The 18,026-nt window shown below is 49.4% G+C and overlaps 1 protein-coding gene across 2 annotated transcripts; it reads right to left on the reverse strand.

Annotated features, from left to right (window-relative positions):
- Positions 1-54: 54 nt before the first annotated feature.
- TMEM97 (transmembrane protein 97) lies at positions 55-8,467 on the reverse strand. 2 transcript variants are annotated; one of them, XM_043583605.1, is made up of 4 exons: positions 8,203-8,316; positions 5,948-6,147; positions 2,434-2,578; positions 55-1,360 (listed from the first exon to the last, which is right to left on the reverse strand). In XM_043583605.1, exons 2-4 carry the CDS (start codon positions 6,101-6,103, stop codon positions 1,101-1,103), a joined length of 561 nt encoding a protein of 186 aa, XP_043439540.1. In that variant the 5' UTR covers positions 6,104-6,147; positions 8,203-8,316; the 3' UTR covers positions 55-1,100. The 2 variants fall into 2 exon arrangements, with proteins under 2 accessions (XP_043439540.1, XP_043439541.1); XM_043583606.1 differs by lacking the exon at positions 5,948-6,147 and having other exon boundaries at positions 8,203-8,467.
- Positions 8,468-18,026: the final 9,559 nt, after the last annotated feature.

Raw genomic sequence — 18,026 nt, forward strand, 5'->3', positions numbered from 1 at the left:
TTGTAAGGGAACCCCGGACGCTCTAGCCCCCAGGCCACGAAACGAAGCAGGCAGTCGTCGGCAGCTACCTTTATTGGGACCGGACACAGGTGTCAGATGATACCCCATCAATCAGACCATTATGACTTGTGAGCAAAACAGATAAAAAGAGGAAGGACCAGTTACCATTTTCCATGCATTCACTGAGTTTTTGTTTTTGAGTTGGCCTTGAGTACGTATTTAGAGAAAACTAAGGAACACCAACGAAGAGCTCCTGTATTTACACAACGGACACGTCAGGCCCAGCTGCCCCTCTACTTAGAGAACAAGCCAGGAATGACGACGAAACTATCAGGGAGGTGACATTATCCCCCCGGAAGCACACTTCCAGAACAGGTTTGAGACACTAGACCTCAGAGCAGGACTTAAGTCAGGTGGTCTGTAAAAACAGAAGACTAAGGTCTTTAAGGAGACTTAAAATCTTTTCTGGGATGACCCGTTTAAGACAGAAAGAAAACACCTTCCAGCATAACCCATTTCTGAAAGTCAGGCCAGAGCTAACCGTTGAGCAAAACCCAAGTCTAAACCTCTTACAGGACCTTTCCCCCCACCAGAGGGGAAGGCAAAAAACCCAGGATATCGTTTTTAATGAATATTAAAGTCACATTTTAAACTTAAAAATGGCCTGAAACATCCCACTCTTCATTTTGCTGATTAACGACACGCTGTAGAGAGTCATGAATCGAGGGTTTGGTCACCTGTACGTTGTGGGTCAAGCGACTCGTGAACATGCCAAGCAGGCCACGTGTCTTATTAGTTTATCCAGTTTCTGGTCTGGTCCTGCTCCCGGCGGAACTTGGGCACACAGTGAGGTGTCTGGCTCCACCTCCCTATAACCCAGCCCACACCCCCCTGTCCGTCCTCAGGTGATTGGTCCGTTGCTGCCAGTGTTCTCAGAAGGGGAGGGTCTGATGGGGCTCCTGCCAGTGTCTTGCTCTTGTGTGTTGCTGGTGTGGTTCGAACGCTACCGAGAAACATGGGTTCTGAGCAGTTTTCTGCATACCGGGTCCAACAGGAAACTGCCCTGTGGGCATCTCCCGCCGGGCCAGTGGTCATTTCTCTCATTTCTTCTTTCTTTTCTCCTCATACTTGTAGTAGGGGCTCCGCAACATGAAAAGCAGAAGCATAAGAGGGATGAGAAAGTAGGGGGCATAGACAGATACGAGGGTTAGTCGTTCGTGGAAAGTCTTAGGTCCTTGTCCTTTGAAACCACTGGCTTTGGAGAAATCCTCAAATAGCAATGTGGAGAGAATTGGAATTAAAGTTGTCATGGTGTGAACGGAGTAGATGATTGCAGGGGTGCGGATCCACCGGCAGCCTCCTGAAGTTGGGGGAAGAGAAAGAGGTAAGCGTTAGGTATGTCTACGACTCCAGGGGCGCCCATGCCAGTCTCCACGCTTGCTCCCTTTCCACTGAATCTACCTCCTTTCCAAGTACAAACAAATGGAAAACCCGATGTGTTCTAGTATCTCCTAATGCACAAAGTTGGGGCTCTAGCCCACCGGCTGCTAAAGCGCCAAGGGTGGGGGTTGGAATTTAATTCAGAAAAACTCTAGTGGGGCGCCTGGGTGGCTCAGTCGGTTAAGTGTCTGACTTCAGCTCAGGTCATGATCTCGGGGTTCACGAGTCTGAGCCCTCCCTGCTGTCAACACCGAGCCCACTCTGGATGCTCTATCCCACTCTCTCTCTGCCCCACCCCCACTTATGCGCGCTCTCTCTCTCTCTCTCTCTCTCTCAAAAACAAAAAATTTAAAAAAAAAAAGCAAGAAAAAGAAACTCTAGGGCAGTAAAACGGCCATTACGATCTATGCCAGTCTGGCCTAAAAGGCAGGGGGAAGGGCCTGCCCACAGCATCTGTTAAATAAGTATATATACAGGTGAGAAGATCAACAGATTCTGCGGAGATGGATTTGGGAGCTCCAGTGGGAAACTGGTTGTATGAGCTTAGTTATCATGTACATTAGTACGGCCCCCGTCTTTCTAAAAGCGTTAAGTCACACGGGAACACTGTAAGAATAAATGAGAAGTTAAGCCCTTCAGGGATAAGCCTGATGCTACCGCTGAAAAGCCAGTATGGTGCTCCCCAAATCAGAAAAATAAAAGCTAATGATAAATTCTGCAGGGGTAAAAAAAAAGACAACAAACAGGAACAAGTTCGATCTTGAAGCAGCCTCAGATGTAGGAGAGATCTCCAGGTGACAGTCGTTCGGCTCAGCTACCCACACAGGCATCCACCTGAGCCACGCTGATGTCCCTTTACAAGATCTGGCCATTCCCACCCCGCCCTAGGTGACCCTCAGACTACAGGGATCACTCTCCTCTGAGATACTTCCCCCAAAGATTTCCGGGACTGGGTATCAGGGCACAAATGGGATTTTCCCCCCAGTTACCAACCTTTGAAGAAGGCATAGGCTGCTATGGGGAAGAAAGGCAGCTGCAACACGAGCTCGCAAAACAGGAAGGACTTAAACCATGCTGGGGGTTCCTGTAGCAGAGGGTCTCTGAACTCCTTGGTATACCACTTCAGCAGGTTTCTCAACTGAGGAGAGAGAACGAGCACATTGAACACAGCCACCTGGCAGGACAGGCTGGCCGCTCCAACCCCCGAAGAGTCCCTCACTGCCCAGCCCCGAGGCAGCCTAGATGGCCCCTTCCTAAAGACTCCCTAGCTCTGACTCGAATGTTCCCTCCTCCAAGCCTTCCTCAGCTCTTCCAGCCCCTCTGCTACCCGTTCGTGACTCCGGGTAACACTAGCCCTGCATGTCAGCCAACGGCTGTGAAAACCACCCTAACATTTGTCCTTGAACAGCAGCTGCACACCAAGCTCCGAGGGCCAGACTGCCTCAAATACAGAAATGAATTGAGTTTCTTTGCCTTTTTCGGGGGCGGTGGGGGGGGTGGGGCGTGGAACGGAAGGGAGAGAAGTTTAACCTCTTTAAGATGCACTTTCAGGGGCGCCTGGGTGGCGCAGTCGGTTAAGCGTCCGACTTCAGCCAGGTCACGATCTCGCGGTCTGTGAGTTCGAGCCCCGCGTCAGGCTCTGGGCTGATGGCTCAGAGCCTGGAGCCTGTTTCCGATTCTGTGTCTCCCTCTCTCTCTGCCCCTCCCCCGTTCATGCTCTGTCTCTCTCTCTCCAAAAAAAATGAATAAATGTTGAAAAAAAAAAATTAAAAAAAAAAAAAAAAAAATAAGATGCACTTTCAGACAACTGAATCCCTAAATCTCAAGTTCCTCATCATTCTTAACTACTGTAGTTCTGAAGAGTTCTCTTTTAGGAGACCCACAGGACATCTGGAGAACAAACTGCCCAAACCACAAACTGTAGAGCTTCTAGGCTGTCAAGGCTTGAGGGTTAGCAGTCCTGGTTCTAGCTTGGGGCCCACCCTCCTCTGATTACACTGTTAAATCAAAAGATGCAGATCCAGGGGCGCCTGGGTGGCTCAGTCGGTTGAGTGACCACCTCTTGATTTTCCACTCAGGTCATGATCCCAGAGTTGTGGGACTGAGTCCCGCGCCAGCTCCCAGCTGAGCATGGAGCCTGCTTAAGATTCTCCCTCTCCCTCTGCCCCTCTCCCCGACTCATGTGCTCGCGTGTGCTTCCTCTCTCTGAAAAAAAAAAGATGCAGACCCATGGCTACCAGCAGAGGAAGGAAGCAGAAAGGTTGGAGGTTGCCCATTCTGTGCCTTTAAGGGCCCAAAGCGTAGGGCTCCCCCGCATCACATGGGACTACAAAAGGTCTGTCACAGTTTACATCCTGGAGATGGCGCTGTTCTGCCACACCTGTCTCCAAAGCTAAAAATATATATATAATATCAAGTTACAGCAAATAAAGGGAACTTCCAATGTAAGGATTTAGCTTGCAGTGGAAAAGCCATTTTTTTCCATTGCAGTATTTTTCCTGTTAATTTTTAGTCAAAAGATAAAGGCTCACCATTGTGAAACCAAGGCCTCACCGCCGAAGCTGAGCTTTAAGCAAATATCCAGAAACAAACATTCTGTTAGCATGATATTAATTTCAGAAAGGCTCTGGCTAGATTACCAGCTTCTCGACCGGGTGATGTCTAATTTGTACTTGATCTGAAGTTGAAACTCACAGCAATACCCTTAGCTTCCTTCTAGGCACTCTTCAGGACGGTAAGGTGGCAGAAAAAAATTCATAAAGGTTAAGTCACTGCACCTCTCCTGGGCTCTATTTCCTCGTCTGTGGAACAAGCAACTTGAGTCAAATGTTTTTGGAGATCCTTTTTTTGCTCTCCAGATATTCTTTAAAAAATATTAGGGGGGGGGGGCGCCTGGGTGGCTCAGTCGGTTGGGCGGCCGACTTCGGCTCAGGTCATGATCTCGCGGTCCGTGAGTTCGAGCCCCGCATCGGGCTCTGTGCTGACAGCTCGGAGCCTGGAGCCTGTTTCGGATTCTGTCTCCCTCTCTCTGACCCCCCCCCCCCCGTTCATGCTCTGTCTCTCTCTGTCTCAAAAATAAATAAACGTTAAAAAAAATTTTTTTTTTAAATATTGGAGGGAATGACCTGCTGTCAAGATTTACCGTAGAAATTTAAAAGGCATCCTGGTTTGATTTCATTTTCTGTTCCATTTGTCTATTTCATAAATCCAGGATGAGATCAGCAAAACTCAGCCAGCTCTTGTAGGTCATCAATTAGGATCCTAGCGCCCGCCCACAGTCGCCTGCGAGCCGCACGCTGCCGGAAAGGACCTGGACTAAGGGCTGAGGGAAAGCAAACCGCAGGCCCCTGGTAGAGTGAAGGGCTCCGGGTGCAGGCTTTGGGCAAAGCACTTAAATCTCACTGAACTTGCTTCCCAATTATAGCACTTCCTTCACTAATGGGAAGATTAAATGAGTTAATGTACACGGTCTTTAGAACAATGGCAAGCACAGAGTAAATCTTACAATTACTCAGTTGAACTCAACACGTATGTGGAGAAATTCAAGTTTAATCCTATTAAGAGCGCAGCATGCAACTGGTCCTTAAGAACTACTCTTATTAGGTAAGTCCCCCAAAATGGTTTATTACCTGACTCACATTTTTTGTTTTTAATTTTTATTTATTTCTGAGAGAGACAGAGTGTGAGCAGGGGAGGGGCAGAGAGAGAGGGAGACAGAATCCAAAGCAGACTCCAGGCTCCAAGCTGTCAGCACAGAGCCCGACGCGGGGCTTGAACTCAGGAACCGTGAGATCATGACCCGAGCCGACGTTGGACACTTAACCGACTGAGCCACCCAGACACCCCTATACCTGACACATTGGACTCCACTTACCATTGGTGTCCATTAAACTACTGACCTGGCCTATAAACAGGGATTTTTAAAAATAGATTATTTTACCTTTTTAAGGCCACAATCCATTTTTTTAAGTTTATTTCTTTGATAAAGTTTATTTATTTGAGAGAGAGCGCGCATGTGCGGGCTCGTGAGTGGGAAGGCGGGGAGGGGGAGAGATAGAGAATCAGAGTATCCCTGCTTGGGATTGAAGGGCTCGAACTCACGAACCGTGAGATCATGACCTGAGCCGAAACCAAGAGCCGGTTGCTTAACTGACTGAGCCGCCCAGGCACCCCTGGCACCAGAATTTCTAAACCAGGAATTGTCACTAAACAATCCCGCACTTTTCTTTTTTTTTTAATTTTTTTAATGTTTATTTATTTTTGAAGGAGAGAGAGACAGAGTGTGAGTGGGGGAGGGGCAGAGAGAGAGGGAGACACAGAATCGGAAGCAGGCTCCGGGCTCTGAGCCGTCAGCACAGAGCCCGATGCGGGGCTCGAACCCACAAACTGTGAGATCATGACCTGAGCCGAAGTCGGACGCTCAACCAACTGAGCCACCCAGGCGCCCCAATCCCGCACTTTTCTACCTTAGGATGAGCACAGGCCGATTTCACACCTAGACGCTCACCTTAAACAAAACCAATGCTACCCGCTGCAAACGATACTGCACAATGCCTTCCCCATCCTCTCCATGTTCCAATCCAAACCAAATTCTTTTTGTTTCAGGGTAAGAGTTTTTCCAAGTACTGACCGGTTCAAACCAAGGAAGATCAGCCCCAACCATTATGGGATCGCCACAAGCATTTTAGTTCTAGGAGAAAATTCCTTCTATTTGGGGAAGAAAAACACAACAGATGTGAAGATTGGGCGTTTTTTCAAAGAGAATCTGAGAATCCCTCAAGGCTTGTATTATTATTTTCCCCATAACCAAGCAACAAAACCATCAATCTCAACTCCAAAGCAACAAGAGTGAAGAGAGACAACAGCCCTTCCAAAATAGGATCCCCCCCCCCCCCCCCAGTGTCGCCAACACCTTCAAACAGCATCAGAAAGACACAGACATACACAATTTCTGGCCAGGTCCCACTGGCAATGGCCCTTGACCTTTTACAATAAGACAACATTAAAACCGAGAAAACTTTACCAAATCAAAGAGATAAGCTGAAATGGGGTCTTTATGATGCTGGACACATTTGAACGGTATTTGGGGGTGGTAAGCAAGAACCTGTGGGAACGGCATATTCAGAAGAGATCAAGAAAGCACCAGCTGTTAAGTCCGGAGTAACCTGGAGTAACTAACATAAGTGCCCAGTATTAAAGGGACTCATCACGCCAAACACTAAGCAGGCAGCCTGCCTGGGTTTTGTTGGCCACACAGACTCTGAAAACCACAGACAAGGCTCCTTTCTTCAAGGCAACTAATGGCTGGCGCAGAGCGGTGGCGACCTGCTGAGAAAGCGGGTGCTACCTGGGTCTGTGTGGCAGGCCAAGTAACAGTCCCCAAAGTTCCTAGTCTCTGGAAGCTCTGAACGTAACCTTATAGGGCCAAAGAGACTTTGCAGATGTGATTAAGGTAAGGGTTTTGAGTCTTGAGACGGGAGGTTATGCCGACTACCTGGTCGGCTCTAAACGTAACCACAAGTGTCTGTATAAAAGTGGGGCAGAGGGAGACTGGATTACAGAAGAGAAGGCGGCCAAATGATGACAGAAGCAGAGACTGAAGTGATAGGGCCACAAGCCAAGGAACACTGGCAGCCACCAGACTGGAAGAGGCAAGGAACAGATTCTCCCCTAGGACCTTCAAAGATTCCCCTAGGCCTGCGAGATTCATTTTCATCTTCTGACCTCCAAAACTGTAAGAGAACAAATGTTTAAAGCCATCATGTTTCTGGTAATTTGTTACAGCAGCAACGGGAAATTAATATACCCTGTATGTGTGAGCTTGTGACTCTCCTCCCAGAAACCACAAGGCCCACACAGTTTTGCATACCCCGTGGTATACCCCAGGGGTTCAGGGACCTCAGGTGAAGCACCCCCCCCCACCCCCGCTCTGCAGAGAAAAAGCACCTAAAGGGAAACAGGTAGAGAAGTCAGTCTTGCCCACAGTTCTGCACACAATGTGGAGAAGCACAGAACTGAGGACAGGAGCTCCCCGGGAGAAGGTTACAGGGTCCAGAGGTGAAAGGAACAGGTAAAATAAAACGGTGGCTCTGAAGAAACGAAAAGCATTAAAGCAAACTTTGGGGTAAGGGATACTCATTAACAACGAGGAAATGGGGCTTCTCGCCTCTATTTCTAGTCAGGTGATCATTCTTACTCGAACCTAATTAAAAGAGCTGATTTGAAAAGGTGTCGTTAATTTACTTACGAGCTTTCCAAGTCGCTGGATCCTAAGACCGAAGCAATGACGAACCGTGAACGCCCTGTGTTATGGGTCTAATGCTACTTGCACTATTGCTTTGGGATTAGACGTTATTTTAAAGCTCTTTCAAAGAACACACAAATCCAACACGTGATTGAGACACTGGTTCATCCAGGCTACTTCCCTCAAATACAAGTGACCAGAGGTGGGGTGTTGCGAGCCTTACGCATACCCAGGGAAGAACTGTCTTTAAAAGGACCAAAGTGTCTGCAACAAGCAGCTTGGGATAACGGTCCGGACCATCGAAAACCCCAAGCAAGACGTCGAGATGAAGGGTGAGGAGAGGCTGGGGCACGGGCAGGACCTAAGAAGGGAGGGAGGGAGGGAGGGAAAGGGGGGCAGAACCCTGGCTGGGCGGCGAGTGGGGGAGGGGAGGTCTTGGGGACGCCGGGGAACGATCGCAATGCGCGGAGGGGCCCCAAACTCAGCGACCGGCCGTCTGGACCGACCGTCGCCCTCACCTCGACGGGGTAGAGTTCGCGCGGCAACACCACCTGAAGGTCCAAGAGCAGAGTGATGGGGACATGGGAGAGGAAGTAGAGGCCCAGTAGCCACTCCAGACCGCGCCGGACGCCCAGAGCCCCCATTATCGGTTGGTTGCGCCGGTGAGGAGCGGATGCCGCACGGGCCTGGAAAGCCGACGTGGGAAGTGGGCCCAACCCGCGCCGCGTCCCAGGACTCCGCGCCCTGACCACCCGCCCCGCCCCCGAGAGGGCTACGTCGGCCACTCCCATTGGCTGGCTGCAAAGCCCCGGCGGGAGCGGCGCTCGCCGCAGGGCACTCCCATTGGCTCGTACAAGTATAGCGTGTAGAGGCGGTGCCACCCCAGACCATTTCCATTGGCCGTTGGGGGTGCCGCGTGGAATGGGGCGGGGTTCCTCGCTCGCCGCGTGGGACGGCTCTCGGGCTTGCGGCGTGCAGACTGAACTGGGAGCGCGGGGGCTGACGCCCGCCGGGCCTGGCTGCAGACTGCGTGGCGCGCTGTGGTCCCTTTCACCCAGTACTCCATTCATTCAGTACAAAGGAGTAAAGCTTACTGAGCGGCTCCTGTGTGCTGGGCCACGGGCGCTGGTGGAAGTGGAGCCCCTAATGCAGCCCAGCTGCCGCAGACCAGGGCCGGCCCCATAGCGCGTTGTGATCCGCGCGGTGGTGCGACGTTCACGGGCCGTGGGAACACCCGCAAGGTCCCAGCCCCGCCGAACCTGAGGGGCCTGGAAGCCTTCCGAAGGCTGCCTAGGGGAGAGCCAACTTCAATTCAGCAAGAAGCACAGGGATATAGCAAGAGGATGGGCGGGTCTTGGCTGGGGCAGGGATTGGCTGTGATGAATGAGGGAGGATTTATTCATTCTGCAAATATATATATTTTTAATTCACTTATTTACTTGGAGAGAAAGAGAGAGAGCGCGCGCGATCATAAGTGGGACAGAGAGAATTCAAAGCAGGCTCCACACTGTCAGGGCAGAGCCGGATGCGGGGCTCGCACTCCCCGAGCTCGCCAACAGCGAGATCGTGACCTGAGCCAAAGTCCGCCATTAACTGCCTAAGCCACCCAGGCGCCCCTGGTTCTGTAAATATTGATCTTTAACTGCCCGCTGGGCCCAGCCATTCACTGAATGTCCCACCGACTGGCTCACAGAAGTGAGCTGAAGAGAAGGTAATCGGGTTCTGGCTGCGTTGACACTGAGCAGTCTCCACAGTCTGAGTGGAGGAGTCTCGGGGGCAGTTGGATGAACCTGTCTGGATACGTAGATAGTGGGGCATCTGCGTTTGATGGCGGTCGGTGTTGAGAGCAAAGGGCCTGTCTTAAGGGTGCTCCATCCTGGGGTGGGGGGGGGGGTGAGGAGGGGGCTGAGATACAGGTGCACAACAGGAGGGTGATGTCCCAAACATGGTGGGGAGGAGGGTCAGCTGGGTCAGAGCAACACTGAATGGCCCCTGCGGTGGCCCTGTGAGAGAGCACAGGTGTGGTGGAGGCAGGGGGCACATGACAGCAGGACAGGGAGTAAGGAGGTGGGGAAGGGAGGCAGGGAGTGTAGACCTCCGGTTAGGAAGGAGAGGAGAGAAGAGGGGGCAGTGGCTGGAGGGAGATGAGCTCCAGAGATGGCCTACGTATTTCTCAGATTGACTAGAACGCTTTTCACTTACTTAGATGCTGTTTGAGGTTTCTGGGTGAGGGAGGAAGGTTGTCCTTGCAGGAGGGAAGAGAGCAGGAAATGTGGCTCAAGGCCCCTGAGGAGCTGGAGAGAATGGAAGGGTTAGGGTTAAGCCAGAGGAGCTCTGTGCTCCCCAGGACGGGCCCCTTGGCACTAGAACAGAGAGATTGGTGGCAGTGTAGAGGGCCCAGCTGAGGTGGGTGGCCAACGATCTGGAGGCCCAATCTCCGAGGCGGTGTGCTTTTCTCCAGGGTGGGGTCTCCTCAGCAAAAAGGCTGTTGAGGGTGCCTGGGTGGTTCAGGCTGTTGAGCGTGTGACTCTTGATTTCTGCTCAGGTCCTGATCCCAGAGTCATGGGATTGAGCCCTGTGTCAGGCTCTGTGCTGATCGTGGAGCCTGCTTGAGATTTTCTCTGTTTCTCAAAAAAAAAAAAAAAAAATTGTTTTTTTCTCTACTTTTGCCCCTCTCCCCTGCTTATGAGCACTCTCTCTCTCTCTCTCTCTCTCTCTCTCTCTCTCTCTGTCTCTGTCTAATAAAAAAAGAAAAAAGGCTGTTGACTCCTCTAGGGCCGAGGTTCGGAAAGACATCGGCCACTGACTCTTGATCTCGGCTCAGGTCACGATCTCATGGTTTGTGAGATCGAGCCCCGCATTGGGGCTGTGTGCTGAGAGCTCACAGAGCCCCGTTGGGATTCTCTCTCTCCTCTCTCTCTCCCCCTCCCCCACCAAATAAACTTCAAAAAGAGTTCAAAGAAGCACACTGGTGATTTTGAGACGTTGGATGAGAAGGGTGGATTGAAGAGGCGGAACATGCGTTTCAAGCTCGATGGGGAGGAAGCCCCGTGGGCCAGAGGGGCTGGCAGCCTGGGAGAAGGCGGAGAAGGGAATGAATGTGAGGCCGAGGAGGCAGTGCTGGCAGGGTGGGAGTCACCGGATGAAGAGGCCAGAAGGTTGGGAAATTATGACAGGGGGGCACGATGTCCACATTCCTGGCGTTGGGAAGAGGTTCTGTGCAGGGGGAGGTGTGGGCCGAAATGGAGAGGAGGGGAAGGTGTTTGCAGATGGAGTCAAGGGACAGAGAGCCCAAGGTGCTGGATGGATGGACGGTGAAGACCACCTGGGATGGGGGTGAGAAGGCTGGGGAGACTGTTGCCAAGGTAGAGTCAGGAGAGCACCCAGGAGGAGGTGGGCATGGGCCAAGGCATGGCTCAAACCTCAGAGAGCGGAGGTTGTGGCCTTGGGGAGCAGGGAGGCTGGTGTGTGAAAAAAAACGAACTGCCAACGCAGGGGAGGGCTGTGGGGAAGCCGAGACCTTGGAGAGCGGGGAGTCAGTGGTCAGTTCCAGCAGGCGGTGAAGGCTGAGGGGTCTGGGAGGAGGGGGTCTGGGAGGAGGGGTCTGGGCTCCGGACAGGAGGGGGTGTTTACTATGGAGGACAGTCAAGAGCCGGTTGGAAGGGGAGCATAGCAGGGGAGGGAGGTGAAGGTTCCTTGTGGGGTGGCTTGAAGGCTGCCAGAACACAAAGTCCTGGCAGCCCAGGGTCTGTTGCGCAGGTGGAGCACTCCACGCGTTACTCCGGAGGGGCCTGGCAAGGTGTGCTCTGCCCCGCCCCCAAAGGTGGCTTTCAGGACAAGGCGGCCCCACTTAGGCTGTACTCCCCGCCGATTAGAACTGCTTGCTGGGGGGGCAGGGGAGAGTGTGTGGGCGCCACCCTCCCCCCCCCCCCCCCCCGCCCCGGCTGGGATTTCCCCGGGAACGTGGTAAGCTGCTCATGTGAGTGTTTCTCAGAAAACCTCTCGCCCAGCCAAGTTTGTTATCTGTAGATAAAGACTTTCAAGGCCAAGCACTTTCCCCGCAGGGCTCTTCGGTCCAAAAAAAAAAAAAAAAAAAAAAAAAATCTCCGTGCAGCTGCTGTCTTCTGTTTGAAATTCCTTCAGTGGGGGGCACTGCCGCTCTAAACTGGAGGTCAGAGAAGTGGTAGGAGGCAGATTGGTCTGGGGAGGAGGGAGGACACGGCCGTCGATCAGCGGATTCCCTCACCCAAAGCAAAGAGTAAGTCAAAGAGTGGCTTAAGAAAAAAGAAAAAAAAAAAGGGGGGGGTCTTGAGCTGTCACCCTGTCTTTCTGAGTGAGCAGTGGCAGTGGTCAGCACCTTCTGAAAATCACTCGTATTGTGATGAGACAAACACCGTTAGCCCAGCAGCGCCCCGTGGTGGTGGGAAGTGGAATTCTAGCGGGAGAGGCGCTCCAAGGAAGGGACCCCGCTGCTTTCCTTCCGGCGGCAACTGTACAGTTCTCCGCTCTCGATTCACTTTCCCATCTACTTAAAATGCACCCACACTTCCCCCAGCCCGGCATATTTTTTTTTTTAATTTTTTTTTAACGTTTTTATTTATTTTTGGGATAGAAAGAGACAGAGCATGAACGGGGGAGGGCCAGAGAGAGAGGGAGACACAGAATCGGAAACAGGCTCCAGGCTCTGAGCCATCAGCTCAGAGCCCAACGCGGGGCTCGAACTCACGGACCGCAAGATCGTGACCCGGCTGAAGTCGGACGCTTAACCGACTGCGCCACCCAGGCGCCCCCAGCCCGGCATATTTGAAGGGCCAAAGGCCTTCTCCCCTGCTGGCCTCTATTTGGTGTCACCGCTGCCGGCTCTGAGCCTGCCTGTACCACTCTCGGTGACACGTTTGTTCCTTTCGCACCAGTGTTGATCTGAGCGCATGTCTCCGCGCACCTTTGCTGCTAGGCTGTGGGTTCCATATCTTCATTTTACTGACGCAGAGCTGGAGTCCTTGTTGAGGGGATGAGATATGAAAGCGTCCTGCCGCATGGAGATTGTCACCTGCTAACGGAAAATGATGAGACCTGGAAAGCTATTGTGGCCGTAGAGTCAGCTGATGGCTTCACGCCTCAAAACCAAAACGTCCCTTAACAGAAGATTCTGGGGCGCCTGGGTGGCTCAGTTGGTTAAGCAGCCGATTCTGGTTTCGCCTCAGGTGATGAGCTCAGTTTTGTGAGTTCGAGCCCCGCGTTGGGCTCTGTGCTGACAGGGCGGAGCCTGCTTTGGATTCTGTGTCTTTCCCTCTCTTTCCCTGCCCCTCCCCTGCTCACGTGCTGTCTCTGTCTCTCTCAAAATAAATAAACTTAAAAAAAAAAAAAAACAACTAAGATTCTACTGGTCCCAGAGGTGTAGCAAGGAGGCTGCGGAGGAGGGGGGGGGGGAGAGATTCAGAGTGATCTCTTGAGATCTGTAGGTTTCCCTGAGGCAGAAGGCATCTGGCCAGCTGTTTTGAGTGATTACCTCCTTTTCAGGTCCAAGAACCTGTGAACTTGGGAGGAGGGGCAGAGCAGGTGGAGGCCAATTCACAAAGGCTTGGTTTAAAATGCGGCCATGTTGTTGTTCATAGATCTTTTTGCACTGATTTTGATTTATTTAATTTTTTAATGTTTATTTTTGAGAGAGAGAGAGAGAGAGAGACTCAGAGGAGAGCACAAGCGGGGGCGGGGCAGAGAGGGAGGGAGACACAGAATCCGAAGGAGGCTCCAGGCTCTGAGCTGTCAGCACAGAGCCCGAACTCATGAACCGTGAGATCATGACCTGCGCCAAAGTTGGACGCTTCACCGACCGAGCCACCCAGGCTCCCTGTGATTTTGATTTTTTCAAAAAGATACTGCATTAAGGTATTATCTATCCCGATGTCTGAGTTCTTAGTACCCAGCAAACACTTTCTTTTTGCACCTTGGGGAGTGTCTCACTCACCTCACCCTAGTCCCAGCTCTGGCTGTCAGGTAGGAGTGGAGCTAAGTTTGATTTGGGGAGGAAGGGTCAGGTTACTGAGTCTAGAAAGCTAACATCCCGTTAGGTTTGATGCCAGGGCCATAGAGAGAGACAGTGGGAGATCTTGAACAAGGCAGATAGGGATGATGTTTTAGGAAGATTCATCTGTTCCCAAACGCGCAAGGTAGACCGATGTGCGGGGAGGGCTGGAAGCAAGATCTGGAGTTTGTGTGACTAGATCATGTGTTTCCAGAAGTGTAACAGTTAAAAAAGGAAAGAGCTGGCCATATTAGGGTCAGGCTATTTTCAAGATGTGCTTCAAATACATTTGATTGTGGGAGTAGAGGGCCCATGTAACGACAGAGTTAACATTTCTCACTTGTCGAGTGCCTACCGATCCTAGAGCAGGGGTTGGCGAACTTGTGTAAGTGGCCAGACAATAAATACTTTAGGCTTTGTAGGCCATGCCACTTGTTATGTGAAAGCAACTACGGACAATACGTACATGAGCAAATGTGGCCATGTTCCAATAAAACCTTATTTACAAAAATAGGCATTGGGGGAAAAAAAAAAGCAGGAACTGGGCCTCGATTTGACCTGTGGTGGTTGTAGCTTACTGAATTCCTACTCTCGGCCATTGGCAGCTTCATGGTCAAAGCCAGGTGGCCATGGGTTCTAGTTAGTAAGTAGAAAGAAAGCATGGAGGGAGTACCTCCGTCGTCCCAAGGCCTCGGCCTGGGAGGGGCACACATCTCTGGAGAAAATTTTGACATAGGCCCTCATTACCACCCAGGGCCTGGGAATGTAGTCTGGTCTTGCGCCGAGGAAGGAGAGATTTCAGCGGTCCACGAACAATGTTTGCCACAGGTTCCTTTAGGGGCAGTTTCAGAACCTTCATGGAAGGTATGTTCATGTACTCAGAAATTTTGATGAGTCCTTCACTACATGGCAGGACCTACTTGGGGTCTGAAAGAAAAAGTCAAGTGTAAAAGGAATGAGAAAATTAGGAAAGCAGTACTTCCTGAATACTAACAGAGTAAACAATCGGGGCAAAGGTCATCGGTAGATGGCACTGGATGAATTTGTTGAGGAATCAGCTGTGGCCTCTCGAAGCACCTTTCCATAGGTTGCTCCTTAATTACAAAGGGAAAGGGCACTTTTACCACGGAGAGATCTGGCAGTGACAACCTTGATCAAACGATCGAACTTAGCATCACCCAAAATGGGACAAATGGTTACACCTCCTGATTTGATGGAACGGGAAGTACACATCACCTCTGTAATAGTCTTTCCAAAATTGCTTAAGCTGAATCTGATCATGAGGAAACCCATCCAGCAAAATCCAGATCTTCCTGGGACATTCTATGTGCCAGTTGGCTTTGCACCTTCATACGTGCCAAATGCCACGAAAGAGAAAAGCAGAAGGTCTTTCCTATTAGAGGAAACTAAAAAGACCTGATGACCAAATGCAAGACGTGATCCTGGGCTAGATCCTCAAGTGGGGGGGAGGGGGAGGGGAAACCAGCTATAAATAAAATTTCGAGGAGAATTAGAGAAATTGAACATGTCCCGGATATTAGGTGGAACACCAATTGTTAAATTTCTTAGGTATGACAGAATTGTAGTTATTTGGGATAATGGCCTTGTTTTCTGAGATACATTAGGAGTGAAGTTTCATGGCGTTTCAGCAAAACTTAAAAAAAATTTTTTTTAATGTTTGTTTTTGAGAGAGAGAGAGAGCTAGAGAGCGAGAGCGAGTGAGCACAAGCGGGGAGGGGCAGAGAGAAGAGGGAGACACAGAATCTGAAGCAGGCTCCAGGCTCTGAGCTGTCAGGACAGAGCCTGATGTGGGGCTCAAACTCACAAACCAAGAGATCATGACCTGAGCCAAAGTCAGATGTTTAACTGAGCCACCCAGGTGCCCCTCAGCAAAAAACTTTAAAAAGTACATATATTTGTATACATAAATATACGTGTGTGTATATATATATATATGTACACACACACACATATTTGTGTATAGATTAGTAAATGTGGTGAATCTAGACGAAGAGTATTTGGGTTTTCTTTCTTTCTTCTTCTTTTTTTTTTTAACATTTATTTACTTATTTTGAGAGAAAGAGAAAGTGTGAGTGGGGTGGGAGGGTGCAGAGAGAGGGAGAGAGAGAATCCCAAGCAGGCTCCACACTGTCAGTGCAGAACCAGATGTGGGGCTTGAGTCCATAAACCATGAGATCATGACCTGAGCTGAAATCAAGAGTCAGATGCTTAACCGACTGAGCCACCTAGGCACCCTTATTTGGGTTTTCATCATTCAGTTGACCCCTGAACAATGAGGGGTTAGGGGTGCTGACACCCCCCCAGGCAGTTAAAAATCTGTATAACTTATAATCCCCCACCAAATTAATAGGCTGATGTTTGACTGAAAGCCTTACCTATAACATAGTCGATTAACATGTATTTTATATGTTCTATGTATCATATATACTGTATTCTTATAGAACACCTAGAGAAAAGAAAATGTTAAGAAAAATCATAAGAGAAAATACACTAATAATATTGTTTTGTAATAAATCCACGATAAGTGGACCTACACAGCTCAAACCCATATTGTTCAACAGTCAACTGTACTATTTCTTTCCACTTTTTAATAGGTTTGACATCTTTCTTTCTTTTTCTTTTTTTTTTAATTTTTTTAACGTTTTATTTATTTTTGAGACAGGGAGAGACAAAGCATGAACAGGGGAGGGCCAGAGAGAGGGGGAGACACAGAATCTGAAACAGGCTCCAGGCTCTGAGCTGTCAGCACAGAGCCCAACGCGGGGCTCGAACTCACGAACCGCGAGATCATGACCTGAGCCAAAGTCGGCCGCTTAACCGACTGAGCCACCCTGGCGCCCCAAGTTTGACATCTTTCAAAAGAAATAGTTCTTGGCAGGACAGAGATAGCCAAGACTACCTGCCCCCCAAAATGAAAAAAACAAAAAGCAAAAGTTTTCCTTATTAAATGGCATCAGCATTTTTTTTTCCAAAAAAACAGATGAACATAAGGGAAGGGAAACAAAAATAATATAAAAACAGGGAGGGGGACAAAACAGAAGAGACTCATAAATATGGAGAAAAAACAGGGTTACTGGAGGGGTCATGGGAGGGGGGATGGGCTAAATGGGTAAGGGGCATTAAGGAATGTACTCCTGAAATCATTGTTTCACTATATGCTAACTAATTTGGATGTAAATTTTAAAAAATAAAAAATAAAAAAAACCCCTCATAACTGGAAACTTCTCGTTATTCTGTTTTGCCCTCAGGGGGAATAAAAAACAGGAAAGCTTTAGGTAGAATTTTTGGATTACAATGTTTTTCCAGAGGATGTTAAACTTTATTATAAAATCCTAAGGGGAATACATAAAAAAATTCTTAGAACTAATCAGTGAGTTCAGCCAGGTTGTGGGATAAATATCAATATACAAAAGTCAGGGGCGCCTGGGTGGCTCAGTCGGTTAAGTGGCTGAGTTCGCCTCAGGTTATAATCTCACAGTTTGTGGGTTTGAGCCCTGCACTGGGCTCTTTGCTGACAGCTCGGAGCCTGGAGCCTGCTTTGGATTCTGTGTGTGTCTCTCTGCCCGTCCTCTGCTTGTGCTATCTCTCAAAAATAGATAAACGTTAAAAAAATTAAAAAATATATATACATACAAAAATCAATTGTATTACTTATTTATTTATTATTATTATTATTTTTTTTTTTTTGAGAGAGAGACACACACAGTGAGAGAGAGAGCACAAATCCCGAGCAGACTCCACATTCAGCATGGAGCCCGACACGGGGCTCGATCCCACAACCCTGGGATCATGACCTGAGCTGAAATCAAGAGTTGGACGCTCAACCGACTGAGCCACCCAGGCGCCCCTCGATTGTATTTTTATATATTAGCAATGAACAATCTGATAATGAAATTAAGAAAATTCCATCAAAAGTAACTATTTGGAAATACATTTAACAAAGGAAGTGCAAGACTTGTACACTGAAAACTACGAAACCTTGAAAGAACTGAAAGAACTAAATCAATGGAGAGACATCTCATGTTTGTGGATTGAAAGATTTAATATTGCGTACATGGCAAATTCCCCAAACTGATCCACAGATTCATGCAATCCTTATCAAAATCTCATCTGGCTGCTGCAGAAATTAACAAGCTGATTCTAAAATTCATATGGAAATGCAAGGGACGCAGAAGAGCCAAAATAGTCTTGCAAAAGAATAAAGTTGGGGGACTTCACACTTCCTGATTTCAAAACTTAACTGCAAAGCTGCAGTAATCAAGACACCAGCGATGGCTATAAAGACAGACATATAGG

The sequence above is a fragment of the Prionailurus bengalensis genome, chromosome E1 (genome assembly GCF_016509475.1).
Source record: "Prionailurus bengalensis isolate Pbe53 chromosome E1, Fcat_Pben_1.1_paternal_pri, whole genome shotgun sequence".
In the NCBI taxonomy this organism is placed as follows: Eukaryota; Metazoa; Chordata; class Mammalia; order Carnivora; family Felidae; genus Prionailurus; species Prionailurus bengalensis.

Bases quoted from the DNA above. Each gene is read 5' to 3' on its own strand.
- TMEM97 (XM_043583605.1), bottom strand. From the start codon at position 6,103: ATGGTTGGGGCTGATCTTCCTTGGTTTGAACCGGTCAGTACTTGGAAA. The intron at 2,579-5,947 runs GTGAGCGTCTAG...CTCTCTCCTCAG, and splicing joins TAGCATTGGTTTTGTTTAAG to TTGAGAAACCTGCTGAAGTG. The intron at 1,361-2,433 runs GTTGGTAACTGG...CCCCAACTTCAG, and splicing joins AGCCTATGCCTTCTTCAAAG to GAGGCTGCCGGTGGATCCGC.